The sequence below is a fragment of the Tachysurus fulvidraco genome, chromosome 20 (genome assembly GCF_022655615.1).
Source record: "Tachysurus fulvidraco isolate hzauxx_2018 chromosome 20, HZAU_PFXX_2.0, whole genome shotgun sequence".
Taxonomy (NCBI): domain Eukaryota; kingdom Metazoa; phylum Chordata; class Actinopteri; order Siluriformes; family Bagridae; genus Tachysurus; species Tachysurus fulvidraco.
This window is the reverse complement of record NC_062537.1, coordinates 17,219,160-17,238,900: the sequence shown is the minus strand read 5'-3', so window position 1 is coordinate 17,238,900 and position 19,741 is coordinate 17,219,160. Positions and strand designations below refer to the sequence as shown.

General features: G+C 38.4%; 2 protein-coding genes across 5 annotated transcripts in view; one reads left to right on the top strand and one right to left on the bottom strand.

Annotated features, from left to right (window-relative positions):
* Positions 1–2,642, bottom strand: part of LOC113661345 (docking protein 3) — a 17,240-nt gene extending 14,598 nt beyond the window's left edge. The window contains exon 1 of the mRNA XM_027175428.2: positions 2,310–2,642. Coding sequence (XP_027031229.2) covers positions 2,310–2,372 — 63 coding nt within the window. The 5' untranslated portion in view covers positions 2,373–2,642. The remainder of the gene's footprint in view (positions 1–2,309) is intronic.
* A 7,888-nt stretch (positions 2,643–10,530) lies between these two features.
* The window catches only part of xpo7 (exportin 7), a 35,616-nt gene continuing 26,405 nt past the window's right edge, over positions 10,531–19,741 (top strand). For 2 of the 4 annotated variants that reach the window (XM_047804641.1, XM_027175426.2), the window contains exon 1: positions 10,531–10,685. In XM_047804641.1, coding sequence (XP_047660597.1) covers positions 10,668–10,685 — 18 coding nt within the window. In that variant the 5' untranslated portion in view covers positions 10,531–10,667. Of the gene's footprint in view, positions 10,686–17,315; positions 17,481–19,741 lie in introns of those variants that run through there. The other 2 variants (XM_047804640.1, XM_047804639.1) reach the window with 1 other exon arrangement.

Below are 19,741 nucleotides of genomic sequence, written 5' to 3'. Positions count from 1 at the left end.
TTAGGTTTGTTTGTTTTTACACGTAAAAAAAGAACGATTTTAAAATGTAATCCTTTAACATAATTTCCCCATGAGTAGAAATACAGTCATTATAGAAATGATAGAAATGATAAAATACTCAATCTCTAACGCATTTAAAACTAAAATAAAAAAGTTATCAAAGCGTCGATAAGTCAAAATGTGTCCTGATAAACTCTGGAAAGATGTTCACATGAAAATCAGATCAATAAATCCAGGGCCATCATTACACAGGAGTAGAAAGATTTTCTGGCTGCTCTTGTTTTACAGTAGATGAGATGAATGCAGCCTTTATACTGAAGGAATAAATGATTTAAACACTTTATTATTTTACTCATGACTAAATAAAACTAACAGGACTGACCTGCTCTTTCTTTATATATTCCTTGCCTTATATATTATAGTTTTATATATATATATCTATATATATATATATCTATATATATATATAACTATATATATATATATATATATATATATATAAATATATATATATATATATATATATATATATATATATATATATATATATATATATATATATATATATATATATAAAAGCATTGTTTTTATATTAATAGTTACATTTAGTTACATAATGTTTTGTAATTACTTTATGTACAGCCGAGGGATTAAAAGCAATCTGCTAGATGGAAGCTTGGGGTTCAAGTCGAACTGGAGAATTTAAACAATAACAATCTCTGTCTCTCATAGGAATCTTGCGCTGTTGTCATGATTGCTGTCATGATCGTTGTTCTACCTCCTTTTGGTTTTATTTTTTATCCCTAATTGCATTACTTTTATGCTTGAACACCAGACAGATGCAAAAAGCATTTCACGGCATGTTGTACTCTGTATGTATGTGTATGTGACAAATAAAATAGGATTTGATTTGATTTGAGCAACGTGAAAAAATTAAAAACCCTGAACTTGTGTTTAAAATGATTTACTACTTAGATCCACTAGATAGACAGACAGACGGACAGACAGACAGACGGACGGACGGACAGATGGACAGACAGACGGACAGACAGACGGACGGACAGACAGACAGACAGACAGACAGACAGACGGACAGACAGACGGACGGACGGACAGACAGACAAACGGAAAGACAGACGGACGGACAGACAGACGGACGGACGGACAGACAGACAGACGGGCAGCCAGACGGACAGACGGACGGACGAACAGACAGACAAACGGACAGACAGACGGATGGACAGACAGACAGACGGACAGACAGGCGGACAGACAGACAGATAGACAGACAGACGGACAGACGGACAGACAGACAGACGGACGGACAGACGGACGGACAGACAGACAGATGGACAGACAGACAGACAGTTTCTTAGGTTTGAACATTAAACTGAAAAAAGGACAGTGTTACGAAATAAATGTCTCTTGTGCACCCAATCTAGCTACTCAACCCTAAAAGTATCGGCACCCCATCTATCCACCCTACTCTAAAATTATCGGTACCATATGTAGTAACTCAACCCTAAAAGTATCAACACCCCGTCTGTCCATGCAACATTAAAAATATTGCTAATCTATGTAATCAAACCAAAAAGTATTGTCACACCATCTATCCACTCTGCTCTAAAAGTATTGGCGCCGTATCTATCTACACAACCTTAAAAATATTGCTACTCTATCTACTGTATGTACTCAACCCTAAAGGTATCAGCACACCATCTATCCACCCTGCTCTAAAAGTATTGGCACCTCATCTATCTACATAAGCTTAAAAATATTGCTACTTTAAAAGTATTGGCACCTTTACAATCCACTCTACTCTAGTAAACGTATTTGCAAATGCACCTATTTACTCAATCATATATCTATACATGTACGCATAAACATATCCTTTAAGCCTAAGAGTCTTTTGGAGCATCGCTTTTTTAAGTGAAGGAGGATGTAAGGGATCTAATCCTTGAACTGGTCCCACAATTGTACACAGGATCTAATCAAATCTCCTTAAAACAATCAGAACTATTTGCCTAATACTGAGAATCACACATCTAGTGGCACTTTCACTCCCTGTGCAGTATTGACTCTTTGTCACGCACTTACTCAGAAAGTTAACGGTCACTTCTTCTTAGTGCAATGCAAATTAAACGCTCTTTAAAGTGTCTCATTAACACGATTATAACACTCACAAAGTCTGTAAAACACAACACTGTACCAGTGAAACACTAACACACACAATCATGAAGACACTCTGCAACAAATGCTAACTTAAAGCTTTATACTATCCTTAGCTTTATTAGCAGTTTGAGACTCACCTTTCCAAAGCGCTGCTGCTGGTGATAGAGCATCCCTTTCTTTCTGACATCTCCTTCCATCATTCACCAGCCCGACAGCTGTCTGCTGTGTCTTTTCCTGCTTCTTCTCTCTCTCTCTCTCTCTCTAAAAAAATCTAGGCTTTTATCTCTCTATCTGTATCTGTCTTCGCTGCGCGATTTATGTTTTCCTCTTTCTCTCTTGGTCACTTTCTTTTTTTGTCTTCCTTTCTTTGCACTCTATTTTTCTCTCCTGCAGTCTCTTCTTTAGGCGTGTGTGTCTTCATTCCTCTTTTTTTTTCTCATGTCTTGGTTGCAGAAGTTTGTGGCTATGGTGTGTGTGTGTGTGTGTGTGTGTGTGTGTGTGTGTGTGTGTGTGTGTGTAAATGCATACTTTGTGCATGTGTGACCTTAAATTCACTTCCTGTGAGCTGAAGATCTAAAATAAGTGTCTGTAGTTGGTTGAGTGGGTGTAGGTGTGCACTTGTGTATGTGTGTGTATGCGTGTGTGTATGTGTGTGTGCGTGTGTGTGTGTGTGTGTGTGTGTGTGTGTGTGTGTGTGTGTGTGCATGTCCACATACAGTACAACATGTCCCATTGATTCTCATGCTTGTGAAACAGGCCCAAATACTTCATTCAAACATTTTCTCTTTTTCTCTCTATCTCATCGATGATCAGCAAGAAAATGGTGATAGATGTTGAAAGCCATGTCACTTCACTTCACACGTCTCCTTTGCGCAGATGTTCTGTGGCCCAGATGAAAGAGCCATCGTGTTTAGTGCTCTCTTCTGTCTGCAAGAAGAAATGCAGTCATAAAAGAGCAAAAACAAACACTTTATTAAAGTACTAAAAGTCTGCTGCATCGCTCTCTTCGGTTGAGATGAATTCCTTTTAGCACCGAAATCAGCAGGTTGTCATAATGCATTGTGGGTAATGTAGGGAACCAGTGTGAAAATAGAAATGGTTGAGCTGTTGGAATACTGATCAGAAGGTTCTGAGTTCAAATCCCAGGATTGCCAAGATGCCGCCTAGCAAGTCATTTAACCCTCAACTGCTCAGTTGTGTAAATGAGGTAAATGTAAGTCACTTTGGGTAAATGCGTCATGCCAAGTGCCTTAAATATAATTTAGCATTGTGGACTGAACCATGAAGACGGCTTTGCAATCGATACGAGTGATTTTTCAACAATGGATTAGGATTTAAATTTCTATGGTAACTTCGGGACTGCATGACTTTTTGAGGCAGTGGTTAAGGCTCTGGGTTGTTGATCAGGGTTCAAACCACAGCCACTGTCATGCAATGCACTGCTGGCAGGTCTACCTATGAACGCAATCCGTCCTCTGCAAATGATCCAAAATGCAGCTGCCCGGCTTGTTTTCAACCTGCCAAAGTTCTCCATACCACCCCGCTGCTGCAATCCCTCCTCTGGCTTCCGGTAGCTGCACGCATCAGATTCAAAACACTGATGCTGGCCTACAAAGCCAAAAATGGACCAGCTCACTCTTACCTCAAAGCCCTCATCACTCCTCACACTGCACCCCGCAACCTCCGATCTACCAGCACTGCTCGACTGGTTCCACCATCTCTCAGGGTAAGAGGCAAGTATACTACAAGACTCTTCTCTGTACTGGCACCAAGGTGGTGGATTGAACTTCCCATAGAGGTCCGGACAGCTGAGTCACTGGCTATTTTCAAGCGGCGGTTGAAGACCTACTTATTCAGGAAACACTTCAACTAGCACTTCTTTCCTTATCTTTTGCATTTAAAAAAAAAAAAAAAAAAAAAAAAAAACTTTGACACTTTTTCATTGTAACTTTGAACAAATGTTTTAAACTCATGGTATCTTAAGTATGTAACCTAGTGAACCAGCATTAATGTATTCAGTGTTAGAGATTTAAGCACTTATGCACGTCGCTCTGGATAAGGGCGTCTGCCAAATGCTGTAAATGTAAATGTAAATGTAAATGCCCTTGAGCAAGGCCCTTAACGCTCAACTGCTCCAGGGGTGCTGTATCATGGTCAGCCTTGTGATCTGACCCCAACTTCCAAAATTGGGATATGCAAAGAAAAGAAAAAATCTCTGTGCTGTAATGTATATGTGAGAACATAAAAAGGCTTCTTCTTCTATTAAAAACAAACAAACAAATAAACAAACAAACAAATAAATAAATAACAATAACGGGGGCATTGTAGCTGAGTGGTTAGCCTCACACCTCCAGGGTCGGGGTTCGATTCCCACCTCTGCCTTGTGTGTGTGGAGTTTGTATGTTCTCCCTGTGCCTCGGGGGTTTCCTCCGGGTACTCCGGTTTCCTCCCCCGGTCCAAAGACATGCATGGTAGGTTGATTGGCATCTCTGGAAAATTGTCCGTAGTGTGTGAGTGTGTGAGTGTGTGAGTGAATGAGAGCGTGTGTGCCCTGTGATGGGTTGGCACTCTGTCCTGGGTGTATCCTGCCTCGATGCCCGATGATGCCTGAGATAGGCACAGGCTCCCTGTGAGAGAGTGAGTTTTGAACCTGTACCATGACCATAAAGTTTGAACCTGTACTATGAACCAGTACCATGACAATAAAGTTTTTATTTAAGACTTTAGTTTTTCTCTCAAATCTCTATCCGTGAATCTTTCAGACTTTATGTTACAACTATCATTTATTTCCTGGTTGCATAATTACTCGTATAGTACACAGTAATAGAAGGGAAACTATTTCTAATCACTCTATCTGGTGTCACCTTTTTAGTCTGGTTGCTCTCAAGGTCTTTCCTCATATCCTCTTTAGAGTGTTTTTCCTTCTTGCTCTCATCGCCACTGGTTTGCTCATTAGGGATAAATTTCAAACATATTATTAACATCCTGAATGAATATATCTCTGTAAAGCTGCTTTGTGACTATGTCTGTTGTTCAAAAGTGCTATAATAATAAAACCGAATCGAAAAGCATCCGATATAGTAGTGAGTTCATATCCAGTTGGTGACAGTCAGCTCGTGTATGCAGAAGGGTATGAATAAAGCTTTTCATTGAGTTGAATGAGCTGAACTGTAGCACGGTAGAAGCAGTCTGAAGACTTGCGCTATTTTGACGTCAGACAACTTGGAGGAAGTTCATGTGAAGCCTCAGTCTGTTATCTGATAAGCACTAGACAGAGGAAAGAGACGTACAAAATACTAAACTTTCACGTTCTAATTAGCTTTACATTTAAAGATTTAAATAACATGGTGCTTGTTTTCTTCGCAGTAATTTATTAGAAATCCTAGCGGCGGTTTAACGGTCTGGTGTTATGGCTATACTTTATACTGGTGAAGATCTTCCAGAAGAAGGATCGTAAGCTTCAGCATCCTGGGCTGCACTTTTGTTTCTTATCAACTGGCTTTATTTATTATAAATCTAAAGCCATTTATCAAAACTGGCTTCTTGTAACTTGATATTGCTTCGATGTGACTTTGCGATATTTATCTTTTTATTACCCGAGAACTTGCATGTGTGTTATCGCATATCTTTAAAATAAGAGCATTACGACAGACCTGAGAGAGCGATGTTACATATTATAGACCTGAAACCTGATGTACCGCAATGAAAAAGTCTCATTCTGTCATCCTTTCTAAAAAAAAAAAAAAGTGAATGCTTGTGTAAATGTTATTTTATTTATTATTTATTTATCTGTAATTACGTCTGTAACTAAAGTAGCTGTTCTTTTATTGTCTTTTTATTTTTATTATTTATTTTAGTGATCTGTGGTCTACGTGAGCTGTGTCTGACTCTGCAACTATATAATAAGCTTCATTTTCACATTTGCACAGCTTCCTTCCCTATGGTTCATAGACAGAAATAAAACCACAACCTCATGTATTCGCTGAGAATCTTCCGCTTTTAACATGTCTGGCCTCAGAGCTTTAGTGCAGTTAAAGGAACTAAATTTAAATGTTACAGATTTCCCTGTAACTCGAATGCAGGCACTAAACTGATACAGCTTCCGGTGTCGCACCAAGCAAACCTTGTTCAACCTAAATGAGCTTCGAGCTGCCTTTAACACATAGGTCAAAGTTAATAAAGTCTCTGTTAGGTTTTATTGATGATTATTGTGCTCAAACGGCATCTCCCTAAGTACAGTGCACTTTATCAACTATAGTAAGTTAGAACTTGTTATCAGAATCAGGATCAGACTCAGAATCAGGTTTATTGGCCATCAGGTGAATTTGGTCCCAGCTGTTAATTACAGACATCAATAACACTATACTATACAAACTATACAAGACAATGCAGACGATGAGATACAATATAGACGTAATGAGTATTAAATATGAATACTCATTCCGTCTATATTGTATCTCATCTTTGTTTTGTTTTATGACATTTATTTTTTAAAAAAAAAAAATGGAAATAAAAATGGAAATAAATACAATTAATCCTCCTGACGATAACAATATTACATTATCACAGAGTTATAGAAAGGATCAGTAATATATACAGGAAATAAAAGTAATGCATCAAAGTGAAAATACAAAGGCTAACACTTTTTATCTATCTGTCTGTCTCCCTGTCTATCTATCTGTCTATCTCTATCTATCTATCTATCTATCTATCTATCTATCTATCTATCTATCTATCTATCTATCTGTCTGTCTGTCTGTCTGTCTGTCTGTCTGTCTGTCTGTCTGTCTATCTATCTATCTATCTATCTATCTATCTATCTATCTATCTATCTATCTATCTATTTTTTCCATTAATGTAATGCTGTAATTTTTGTCTTTCAATCTGTCTGTCTGTCTGTCTCTCTGTCTGTCTGTCTGTCTGTCTGTCTGTCTGTCTGTCTGTCTGTCTGTCTGTCAGGGCACAAGGCAGTGTATAACTTGTGTATGTGACAACTACAAATCTTGAATATAGCAATACAACAATAAACAAAGAAAAGAGTGACAAAAACAACAATTAACTGCTTTTATGATGCTATTTTTTCCTGCCTATGACTCGGAGAAACGGCTTTGAGATGATCAAACTGGTGGAGATTGCTGTTATGATGGATAAATAAGACATCTACTAGCAAATCCTTTCAGCATGGAAGGTTTGACATGCGGTGGTATTTTCACGAACAAAAGACAACGGTTCATGTATTTTTCCACAGACTTTAAAGCTTTTATGTTATCTTTCACTTTGAATCTTTTATAACAGTCACAATATGATTTGTCTTTTCTAGGTTTCTTATGTATTCGGTATTGGGTTTAATGTGGAAAAAGTTGAGATACGCTTTTAAGTATAAAGATGCTGTACCAAAACATTTCTTTACAGTCATACCATTAAAAATTGTTCACCTTTCATTATTCTTAGTGTCACAGAATACTATAACATATATTTTCCTGTATATTTATATATATTCTATATATTGTATATATTGTCATTTTATGGTTAAAAGAGAATATTCAGTTTACTGGATGAAAAGGAAAAATGGTTTAAGACACCTGCGGCCTGTTTTTAAAATTAGTTGTACATTTCATTTCATTTAGTTCAATTTCAGAGAACACACCGAGATGAGGTTTTTATTATAACAGGCCTTAGTTGCCAAAAAATAAAAAATGGAGACAGATATTAAAATGTAAGCGAGAGAAGCACAAAGAGAAATGAAATGTTCTATATAGCAGGGAAATGAAATAATATACAGCAAAATAAAATAGTTTGGGGAATCTAATTGGAAACGGTGCTGTTAGATTACTGGTGCTTAAGGGAACTCGCTGAGTGAAAATTACATGCAAATTGGTCAGAGAGCTCTGAGAAATGATCTCTGAGGAAACTCTGGGCTGTGTGTGTGGTTACATAAATCAAACCGAACTGAAAGCAGTGTTCAGATGTTCAGAAACACAACACTGCCATCCTGTGGAAAGAGTAGAGAGAGAGAGAGAGAGAGAGAGAGAGAGAGAGAGAGAGAGAGAGAGAGAGAGAGAGAGAGAGAGTGTGTGTGTGTGTGTGTGTGTGTGTGTGTGTGTGTGTGTGTGTGTGTGGAGTCATGATGTCTTGAGAGAGCAAAAAGAAGGTGGAAAAAAAAGAAATAATGAGTGAGTGAGTGAGTGAGTGAGTGAGTGAGTGAGTGAGTGAGTGAGTAAGTAAAAGACAGAAAGAAAGAAAGAAAGAAAGAAAGAAAGAAAGAAAGAAAGAAAGAAAGAAAGAAAGAAAGAAAGAAATTCAAAGTCAGTGAGCAGGTAAGAAGGACATTCATCAAACTAGCAATAAAGCAGCTGAGTGTAATTCTGTTTAAGCCAAAGAGACTCAGCAACTATATGGAAAAAAGGTTCTCTGGTATGATGGAGCCAGAAGAAAACTTTTTGGCCTTGACACAGATCACTGGGGCTGAAAACCCAACACTGATCATTATCCTGAGAAAGTCATTCCTGCACTGAAGCATGTCGGTGATAGCATGATATTTTACCTGTATTTTACCACATACACTGTACAGCACAAAAATAAATCTTTTCCTTTTTAAAATTCCTTCCTTTGCAAATCTCTTATCTTAGGAAGTGTCAGAGTTCAGGGACAACCATGATACAGCACCACTGGAGCAGAGAGGGTTAAGGGCCTTTCTCAAGGGACCAGCAGTGACAGCATGGTATAGCTGGGGCTTAAATTCAAATTTTTCAACCAACAACCCTGAGGGTGGTCAGAGTTGAGGGTAAGATTGATGGAGCCACATACAGGGATCTTCATTAAACCAAATCCTGACCTAAAGCCGACTGAGAATCTGTGGCAAAATATCTCCATCCAATATAAGCTTGTTTCTAAAATATTTTTTTTACCTCTCATATTCAGTTGCCTAATTCAGTATGAAAATAGAGACAAGCTGATTATGTAGTGAATGAATGAAGTCTACTACCCTGAATAAAGTGCTGCAGAAACCACACTGCCCCTAGGGGTTGATTTGTGTAGATCTTAAACAAATAAGGAAAAATGTGTGTGTGTGTGTGTGTGTGTGTGTGTGTGTGTGTGTGTGTGTGTGTGTGTGTGTGTGTGTGTGTGTGTGTGTGTGTGTGTGTGTATAAATGGTATAATGTAATGTAAATGTAGTCTCATCCTGTGTGATTTTTTTTTGTAATTTTTATCTATTATACATACAGAACAGTGAAATTTGTTATTCTTTTTTTGGTTAGGAAGTTAGTGTTAGAGAACAAGCCATGATACAACACCCCTCAATCACAGAAGGCTAAGGGCCTTGCTCAAGGGCCCGAAGCTTGTGACAGTTTGCTGGTGCGGGGGCTTAAACCTCCAACCTTCTGATCGTTAACCTGGACACTTTGAAACATCAGTGAAACCAGTGCCATCCCAAAACCCACCACGACCCTGACCATGATGAAGTGCATACTGAAAGTTAATAATAAATGAACTCAGATTGTTGAAATGGCATGTGTGTGTGTGAATTAATGAATGAGAAAGTGAAAGAAAGAAAGAAAGAAAGAAAGAAAGAAAAAAGAAAGAAAATGACAGAAAGAAAGAAAGAAAGAAAGAAAGAAAAAGAAAACAACAGAAAGAAAGAAAGAAAGAAAGAAAGAAAACGACAGAAAGAAAGAAAATGACAGAAAGAAAGAAAGGAAGAAAGAAAGAAAACTACAGAAAGAAAGAAAACGACAGAAAGAAAGAAAGGAAGAAAGAAAGAAAACTACAGAAAGAAAGAAAGAAAGAAAGAAAGAAAGAAAGAAAGAAAGAAAGAAAGAAAGAAAGAAAGAAAAAAGAAAACTACAGAAAGAAAGAAAGAAAGAAAGAAAGAAAGAAAGAAAGAAAGAAAAAAGAAATAAGAAAATAAATAAAGAATAAGAAATAAATAAATAAAAATAAATAAGAAATAAAGAAAATACATAAATAAATAAAACTACAGAAAGAAATAAACTGACATAAATAAAGAAAATACATAAAGAAATAAATAACTAAAGAAAGAAATAAACTACAGAAATAAATAAATAATAAATAAAATAATAAAAATAAATAAATAAATAAATAATGAAACAAAGAAATAAATAAAGAAAGAAAACTACAGAAAGAAAGAAAGAAAGAAAGAAAGAAAGAAAGAAAGAAAGAAAGAAAGAAAGAAAGAAAGAAAACTACAGAAAGAAAGAAAGAAAGAAAGAAAGAAAGAAAGAAAGAAAGAAAGAAAGAAAGAAAGAAAGTGGTGTAATGGTGAAAAATTAACTCAGATTGTTGACCTCTCCAAAATGGCTTCTCTTTTGACGCGTCCAAAAGAATCGACGGATTCTGCGCACGAGTCACGCGCTATACATACGCAGGTCGGGACGCTACCCAGATTCCCTAAGCTCTACGCCAGTAGCGTACGCGCCGTGCTGTACGTAACCATATGCACGCAGGGGGAGTGAGAGGAGCATGAATGGAGCAAAATGGCGGATCATGTGCAGGTAAGCAAAGCTTTATATTTTTGTTATTGTGAAAGCAGGGAATTTAATCTTCGCTCAGCATGATCAGGGATCATGTATAGGGTTTTTTCCCATCTTGCGGTGCCGATTTGTTTTTAAACAAGATATTTAAGAAGGTTACGTAAAGCGATGGCGGACCGAGCGGCGTGGTTTATTGGAGGCGATTATCAGTGTGTTGTTGACTTGTGGCCTGTCATCATGTTGTGTGTGTGTGTGTGTGTGCGCGCGCGCGCGTGTGTGTGTATTCCTAGATGTGTTCACAAATCCAACGCATGCTTTGTGTAAAGAATAAAACGTAGCTTTTATTTACAAAAAAATAAATAAAGAAAGAAAAACCCACACAGACGTTGTGTGGGAATCTAATAGCATTTGTTATTGGCGTCCTGCAAGCATTGAAATGACTGTAATCATCATTAAACCCTGTATACGACAACTTTGAGTACAAATATTTACTTTACATGCACAATTATTGGACATTTAACACTCGTGATTTTATCCTCTTGTATGCAGAGACACTAATATTGTTGTGAGTCAAACGGACCTCTTAAAGTTACAAATTAATCTGTTGTTTGTTTATTATATGGGGTCTTTTTGCTTCCTGACTCACTGTAAACAATATGCGATACAGTGGCATGTCATAGTTTAGTGCAACATATAATAGTTTTTCACTTGCATATATATATATATTTCCAAATAAAACAATGTGTGTTTATAAAAGTTTATCATATTTGTTCGTTCGAGCAACGTTATTTAATATAATGGGAATATAATTAAGGGAACGCCCTGCATTTGCATAAACGTGTAATTCCCCCTTATATTATTTTATTGTTTTTATATTGTTTCTTTCTAGAAAACATGTCCTACTTCTCTAACATCAGCTGCTTCGGTCTGTGTACATCTTGCATGCATTGCTAATGTATTGCTAGCAAACTTCACCTTAATGCTAGGTAGCTTTTAGCTTCACAGTTAGCATCTCGCTATAAGGCTCCTATTCTAGTGTGTTTAGCTTTAGCCGGGTAGCTAAATTCTCCCGCGCGACTTTATGATCCTACAAAATAACACATTTCATAATAAAAAATAAATTAAAACTTATATTTAAACCCAGGGATCGGTCGACATGTCATATAACACGCACGTAATAATTAATTACATTTAACAAAGCAAGATTAAGGTTAAAAACAAAACGAAACCGGCTGCATAGCTTGCTAGCATGGTACTTATTAAGTAGCTTAGCAACCAGCTAACATGATATTATATAGATATGTACACAATTCGCCGTCACTATTAAGAAGGGGAAAATATTTTAATATACAAGTTAGGATAAAAAAAAAATTCTGTTCTTAAATAATACTTAATTTAAGCTCGGTTTCAGTTTGTTAGCTAGCCGACTTGGCTTGATGCCATGGACAGTATTGTCAAACATATTAGCCTGATTAGCACTGCTTCTGCTAACGTTAACAAGTGGGTAATTAAGTGTGTTTATATTTCACACCAAATCCCAAAAGTTAATATTAGTTTTATTATTATCTTGTATTATTATTATTAAAACCTTTTAATTATTTTTATATTTTCAAAGTTTTTTCCTCCTCAGTGAAGCTTTCTAATTCTTTTAGCTAGTTTGTAATTTAAACTTTATATTTTTTATTTTTTTAATATGTATTCTTTAAATATAAATATACATAATCAGTTCATATATTTTAATATTAATATATTTTATCTCTTTTCATTTTATTCTCTTTATTTATCCGAATATGTCAGAATCAGACTCAGAATCAGGTTTATTGGCCAAGGAATACAAGGAATTTGGTTCCTGCTATTTGTGACTCTCAGGGTGCTTTCACACCTATAGTTCGGTTCATTTGGTCCGGACCAAAAGCAAAAAATTACACATTGTAGTTTTTTAGCAGTTTTGGTTCCTTTTCACACCAAACTGATCATTCTGTTCCGCACCAGTTGAATCGAACCAAAATGCAGTCATGTGATAACATCCACATCACTCATTGGCCACATGTCTTTGAGCGTATTTCCTAAACTGCTTCTCGATCCGTCAGAATAAACGTGCGGGAAATTTCAACGAAACTCCAGAAGTAAACAAAAAGAGGAAAATACAGCGTACAGTACACCATGGAGAGACGACTGCGCGCTGCAATTATGTTCGTGGTTGTAATCTACTACACCGCTTGTATACAGAATTCTATGCAAAGTCTTAATTTTCAGAATGAAGCGCGGATGCGGCTTGAAAATATCATTTTAATGCACTGCAAACGGCGAAGACGCATCGCAAGACACTTCAGGAGGCGTCGAGCGTTACTTTTGTGAAAATGTGACATGCTCATCTTCCGAAAATATTGCCAACGACCCTCTACGGCAGCTGGTTAGGTCTATTCGATCTCGGACCGTGTTCTCATCACAAACGAACCGTACCAGAGTTCGTTTGAAAGCGTACCGAGACCACCTCTTCAAGGAGGCCTCGGTACGCTTGTTTGGTCCGCTTTTGGTCCCCACCAGAGTTCGATTGCTGCATTCTCACCTGCTCAGACGAACCGCACCAAATGAGCAATCGAAGTCTGGTACGATTCAACCGAACTAAACAAGGCAGGTGTGAAAGCACCCTCAAACGTACAGATATAAACAACACTATACTATACAAGAAAATGTTGACGATAAGATACAATATAGACAGCGTGAGTATTAAATATGAATATAGAATATGACCGATCAGTTATGTGCATAATGTGGGAGTGCAAATAACTATATTATGCTTTTTGTACAATCTATAGCAGCAGTAGTGTGTGTAATATATATACAGATGATTTGATGACTGACAGTCCTGATTATGCAGTACTTATAGATATGATGCAGTAAATATAATTATGGTGAGTTGTTAATCAGGGTGATTGTCTGGGGAAAGAAACTGTTCCTGTGTCTGGCAGTTTTAGAAAGCAAAGTTCTGTAGCACCTGCCAGAAGGGAGGAGCTGAAAGAGGTTGTGTCCAGGGTGCGAAGTGGTCGGTGGTGATTTTTCCTGCCTGGTTTCTGGTTCTTGTGTCGTACAAGTCCTGGAGAGTGGGCAGGGGGGCACCAATAATTTTTTCTGCTGTTTTTACTGTGTGTCTGTTTCTTTGTTGCTGCCTCAAACCAGATGGTGATGGATGTACACAGGGCAGATTCAATAACTGCAGTGTAGAACAGCATCAACAGCTCCTGTGGCAGACCAGACTTCCTTAACTGGTGTAGAAAATACAACCTCTGCTAGGCCTTTTTGATGATAGAGCTTATGTTGCACTCCCATTTCAGGTCTTGGGAAATGGTAGTGCCCAGAAACTTGAAGGCCTCCACAGATGACACAGGGCTGTTGGATATTGTGAGGGGGAGTAGTGTTGAGGGTTCTTTCCTACTATGTCTACTTATCCTACTAAGTCTACTATCATCTCCACAGTTTTGAGGGTGTTTAGCTCTAGTCTGTTCTGAATGCACCATAGCACCAGCCGCTTCACCTCCTGCCGATATGCAGACTCATCGCCAGCTTGAATGAGACAGATGAGCGTAGTATCATCTGTAAATTTCAGGATTTTAACAGTTTGGTCACTTGAAGTGCAGTCATTAGTGTAGAGGGAGAATAGAAGTGGGGAGAGGACACATCTCTGTGGAGCGCCAGTGCTGATTGTCCAAATGCTTGATGTGACACCTCCCAGTCTCACCTGTTGTTTCCTATCTGTCAGGAAGCTGGTGATCCACTGACGGATGGAAGGGGGTATAGTGAGCCTTAGGAGTTTGGAGTGGAGAATTTCCAGAATTATAGTATTAAAAGCCGAACTGAAGTTGACAATCCAATCTTGACTGCGTCGTCCACTGATCTGTTTGCATGGTAGGCAAACTGTAGGGGATCCAGCATCTGTTCTGTTTCAGTCTTTAGGTGGACCAATACCAGCTATTCGAAGGTCTTCATGACAACAGATGTCAGAGTGACAGGCCTGTAGTGATTCAGTCCAGTGATGGAGGGTTTCTTGGGCACCGGGATGGTTGTGGAGAGTTTAAAGCAGGAGGGGACTTCACACAGCTCCAGTGATCTGTTGAAGATATGGGTGAAGATAGGAGCCAGTTGATCAGCACATGCTTTGAGACAGGAGGGGGAGACCCCGTCTGGGCCGGGAGCTTTCCTTGTCTTCTGTCTCTGAAAGAGTTGATTCACATCCTCTTCACAAATGTACAATTGTTAGCTGAGTTAAAGTGTTGCTCTAAAAACAAAGCAAAACAATATTAATAGGAATCGTATCCAGTTTTGTCAATCTGTTATTAATTCTGTTTTTCGTCTGAAATTCTTCTAAAATGTCTGTTCCTGAAAAGAAAAGCCATAATCTCACAATTTTGAGTTAATGTTGGATACAAAAAGGCTTTTCTCAGAGCCTGAAACATTGACGAAATTAAATAGTTTGAAATTGTTTTGAATTTTTACTCTGTGTTAAATGATTCGTTTAGACTCGTTCACTGATTCACTCAGCAGCCTGCAGTTTGATTATGAAGCAGGTTTAGTGTAAAAATAATATATTTTGGAGATTTCACAGACTACTCTGTAAAATCTCCAGCTTTGACTGAATGAATCGCTCAACTCTCTGATTCACCTGATCTCCAAAATGTGGAGTGAATTGCTCTTATTCATGACTTGAATGATTCACCGATTCACCGACTTGAAGCACAGATCGGGCTTTGTTGTACACACAGCTGCACAAATTATTTATACAAGTAATAAATGTTTTTAAAACGCAGACACGTTAAAAAGCCGAATATCAACAAACAGACGCATAAAGTGGCCCAGTGCGTGGCTGTGTCCCATAACGATTAATTTACCGTACTGACTCCTTGATTTGTTTGGGAATCAATCCAGTCATTTGAATACTGTCAGATGAAAAGTTATTAAGATCCGAATTTATCACAACGTTAATGTCGTATCGCCAAGAACTAAGAGCCTGTATGCGTGAAGTCGGGTTGTGACCAACGATACGCCGGTGTTTCCTGTCACTTCCTGTGTGAGTGTGTTTGAGAGTTGAGGACGTGTACGAGTTATGGATTATTCATTATTGTCTCTGCAAGTAAGTCCAGCGAGTACACCTGAGCGTCTCGACACCTCGTACTCATTCACATAGGGTTAGAATAGAACTATAACAGTATATCAAGGTCCATGACTCAGCACTGTTCTAACCTTTAATAATGGGAAACGCTTCAACGATGCTTTAAACAGAGCAGTCGTGTAGTACTACAGTTTTATTTCTAGCCTCCCAGACACACATTTATACATCAGTGCCATTTCACTTAAAATTTCTCTCTGAAGTAAATATTAGGTAGAGTGGATGGAGAGCAAGTCTGAAACCAACTTTAAATAAAATACACCCATGGTGAGAAAAGCGAGGCGAAATGATGCAACTTTCACATTTTATTTCCAGTTTGTGTGTGATCAGTTTTATTCCTTACTGAAAAGTTCTCGCGGTCTCGTTATTTTTCTTCTCTTTTTCTTTCCGTGCCTAACGAACGTTAGGTTTATTCATCAGTTAAGTCATGTGTTTATAACTTTCTTCACTTCTGACTTCTATTCAATGGCAGCATCAGAATCAGACTCAGAATCAGGTTTATTGGCCAAGTCTGTTGACACGCACAAGGAATTTGCTTCCGGCTGTTTGTGACTCTCAATATTGTTTGTTTACAATATTGTTAACAATATTGTGCAATATTATGCGTTTTGTACAATATATAGCAGCAGTAGTGTGTGTAATATATACAGATGATTTGATGACATCTGTAACATTTGTCGTGACTTTTACGGGTTTTGACCAGAAAAAACCCGCCTTAGCGTACTTAGCTTTTTGTAGTAGTTACTTTCGCTTTGTGCTGATTCCATGATCCTCGGTCTCGTGAGGCAGTAAAATTCAGGAGCGAGGGACTTTGATCTCTTCAACAACAACAACAAAAAAAAAACGCCTGATTTGAATGATTTTGGCCTTTATTTTCATGTGTTGCTATAGAAACAATAATGTATAAGAATAAGTGCAGTATTTTACATATGCAGTTGTATCTGCTGTCTAGTTGTTGCTCCAAATTTCTGACTAATCAGATTGAAGATCTCACAGCACTGTGGTGCAACGCATTTTAATCAACCTCTGGAGGATTTTGGGCATTCTTTTTTATTTGTTTTATTTTTTATTGCAGTGTGTTCTGTCCCCAACAAAAAAAAAATTGCATTTACAATTGCAAGCACAGGGTTCCAGACGCGCTATGATGTGATGGCCGCACTCATTTTATGGGGGAAGTTGTGGCCTAATGGTCAGAGAGTTTGACTCCTAACCCTAAGGTTGTGGGTTCGAGTCTCGGGCCGGCAATACCATGACTGAGGTGCCCTTGAGCAAGGCACCGAACCCCCCCCAACTGCTCAAAATGGCTGCCCACTGCTCCGTGTGTGTGTGTGTGTGTGTGTGTGTGTGTGTGTGTGTGTGTGTGTGTGTGTGTGTGTGTGCACTTTGGATGGGTTAAATGCAGAGAACGAATTCTGAGTATTGCCCATACTAAGCTGTATGTCACGTCACTTTCACGTCACTTTCATTTCTATGATGGCTGCACTCAAGTTTGATGCAGGTCAATGGAATACAGCTCTGACCGAACGCGGGTCTGGAAGACGGCACACGATTTAGAGAAAATTTCAAGCTCAATGTGCAGTGAGTTTTGTTCCAGTTTCAGACCAGAGCCTTTCACTTCACAGAGCATTTCTGGGGACTTCTGCAGTCTAAAGGTATACAAGTCATGAAATCCCACAACGCACTGCAGCAGGTTTGCGTTCAAACGCAGGTGCAGGATCGCTCCTATAACACACTTTGCTGAATATTTAGCGTGTTTCTGTGGGACTGAAAGTGGGCTAACTTCATGCAGATCTCTTATCTAACACATGCAGCTGTGTGTATGTGTGTGCATGTGTTTATCTTTTACTTTACACATCCCATCTATTCGAGGGTCCTCCTTAAAATCTTGATATCACACCCTTGCATCAGCCCCATCCAAAGTTACCGTACGGGTTCAGTGTGTTCTCGTTGCAAGTTCTCGTAATTCGATTCTGCGAAAGGTATCGAAAGCGACAGGCTCTAATATTAAGCAGCAGCAACGAACGAAGCTTTTTAGTGAATGAGTATAAATGTGTACCAGCCCACACCCTGCGAGGGAGCGTGTTAGGGGTGTTCACTGTATCCAAGCCACGTCTAAAAATAAAAAAAAATATCACAGTATCAGCGTATTAAACCTGGAACTTCTTTTCTTTTTTTCTTTTTTTTTTTTGTTTCTTATTCAGAAAAAAAGTCCAGCATGATGTAAAGGCGTATTAAGCGGCTGAGGAAATCATCAGGGAAATTTCGAAAAGCTTTTTGTCACTCGGCTCTGTGGCAATCTGTAGTAGATGATCTTGGTGTAGCTTTGTGAATATGGGTGGGAATGGGGCTCGAAGAAAAAGGACAAGTCGTTCTAATGAAAAACTAAGCGACCCGAAGCCTTAGAAAGTCATGAAGCCTTTTTTTTAATGAAGCTTTTAAACGAATTTAAGTCTCTCTATGTGGTGCTTGTCTGGGGTTGTTGTCATTCCCTGCTTTTAACCACGGCTGGAGTTATGCCCACTTTTTATTTTATTATTATTATTATAAAAAAGTTCAGTAGTAATAAAGTGTCATTAATAAGTACACGGTAGTAGAAAGAGTGCGATACAGGAGTGTGTGTGATATTACACAGTAATTGTTACAGTGTCCCATGACTTCTGCAGTAGACAGACTTTCAGACTGATGGCGGACTCCACAACAGCTCCTATGTTCCAAGTCCCGCCCAATAGGGCGTCCGACTGACCCGTAAAGCAACCGATCACAGTTCCGCATGTTCAGCATTATATTTAGAGCTGTGAAAATTGTCGATCCTCATGGGCACTCGTCGTCACAGTTTTTAACACGTGACATGACAGCTTTCTTCCTCCGTGAGGGGAAGTAGAGAGTCACAACGGCCGTGTTTCACGGTGGGCCGTTAAAAAAAAAAAAAACGTCTACCGGAAATACCGTCGAATCCAACCGATCAGAGGATGATGTCGAAAATCCTGAAGTGTTTCTAATAGTGTGATTTTTATTATTATTATTTTTTTTTTGTATAGCGCTTTTTACAATAGACATTGTCTCAAAGCAGCTTTACAGAACATAACCATAGAGCAGTAGGTAAACATAAGGAATGATAAAAGAAATAACGAATAATAAAAGAAAAAAAATTCAAGATTATTATTAGATATATATAGTTCACAATGTGTATGTATTTATCCCCCTATGAGACGTATGCATCCGATTTTCAGTGGGCCCGACGTCCGAGGTTGAGACTAAGCGACTCGAACATAATTCGGTACCAAGTGATGTGTTTCTAAATGTTTGGTCCTGAAACTAGAGTTGAGAAGTATAACAGTATCTGGATTAGTGCTCGGATAAGTCTGTGTGTTTAAGGCTCACACCAACACTGATCTGGATTCAGTCGATATCAAAAACAAACCATTCAAACGTATCGTCGGGCGAAAGCACTGCGCCATCTAGTATGGTTCCCAGTCTGATCAAACAGCAGAACATTTCATAACAAGAAGAAAACAGGTTTTATTGGGACTTAAGCGGCTGTGGTGGAAATACCCGTGTAAAACCTGGAGCCTTCATGCAGAATGATTGTGCGTATGATTTGTGATGCGATCGCGAGCACGACGACCGTACGGCTCATTTAGTACATTTTTCTTGATCATAAACTGACAAATCATTAGCTAGAGCTTAAGTACACTGACATGTAACCGAGTCACGTGTGTTTCGATACGAACAGGATGCAAACATAGGAGTATATTCTTTATAATGTCTCGATAAAAGTTTCAAACCAGCGAAAAGGTTTACTCTTAATGCTACCATTGAATAATTGCTGCTGTTTTCAGAGCAGTGAGTCACTTAAGGGTGTTAAAAAAAGGTGTAGGGAGATTTTAAAGACATTCCTTTGGGATTTTGTGCC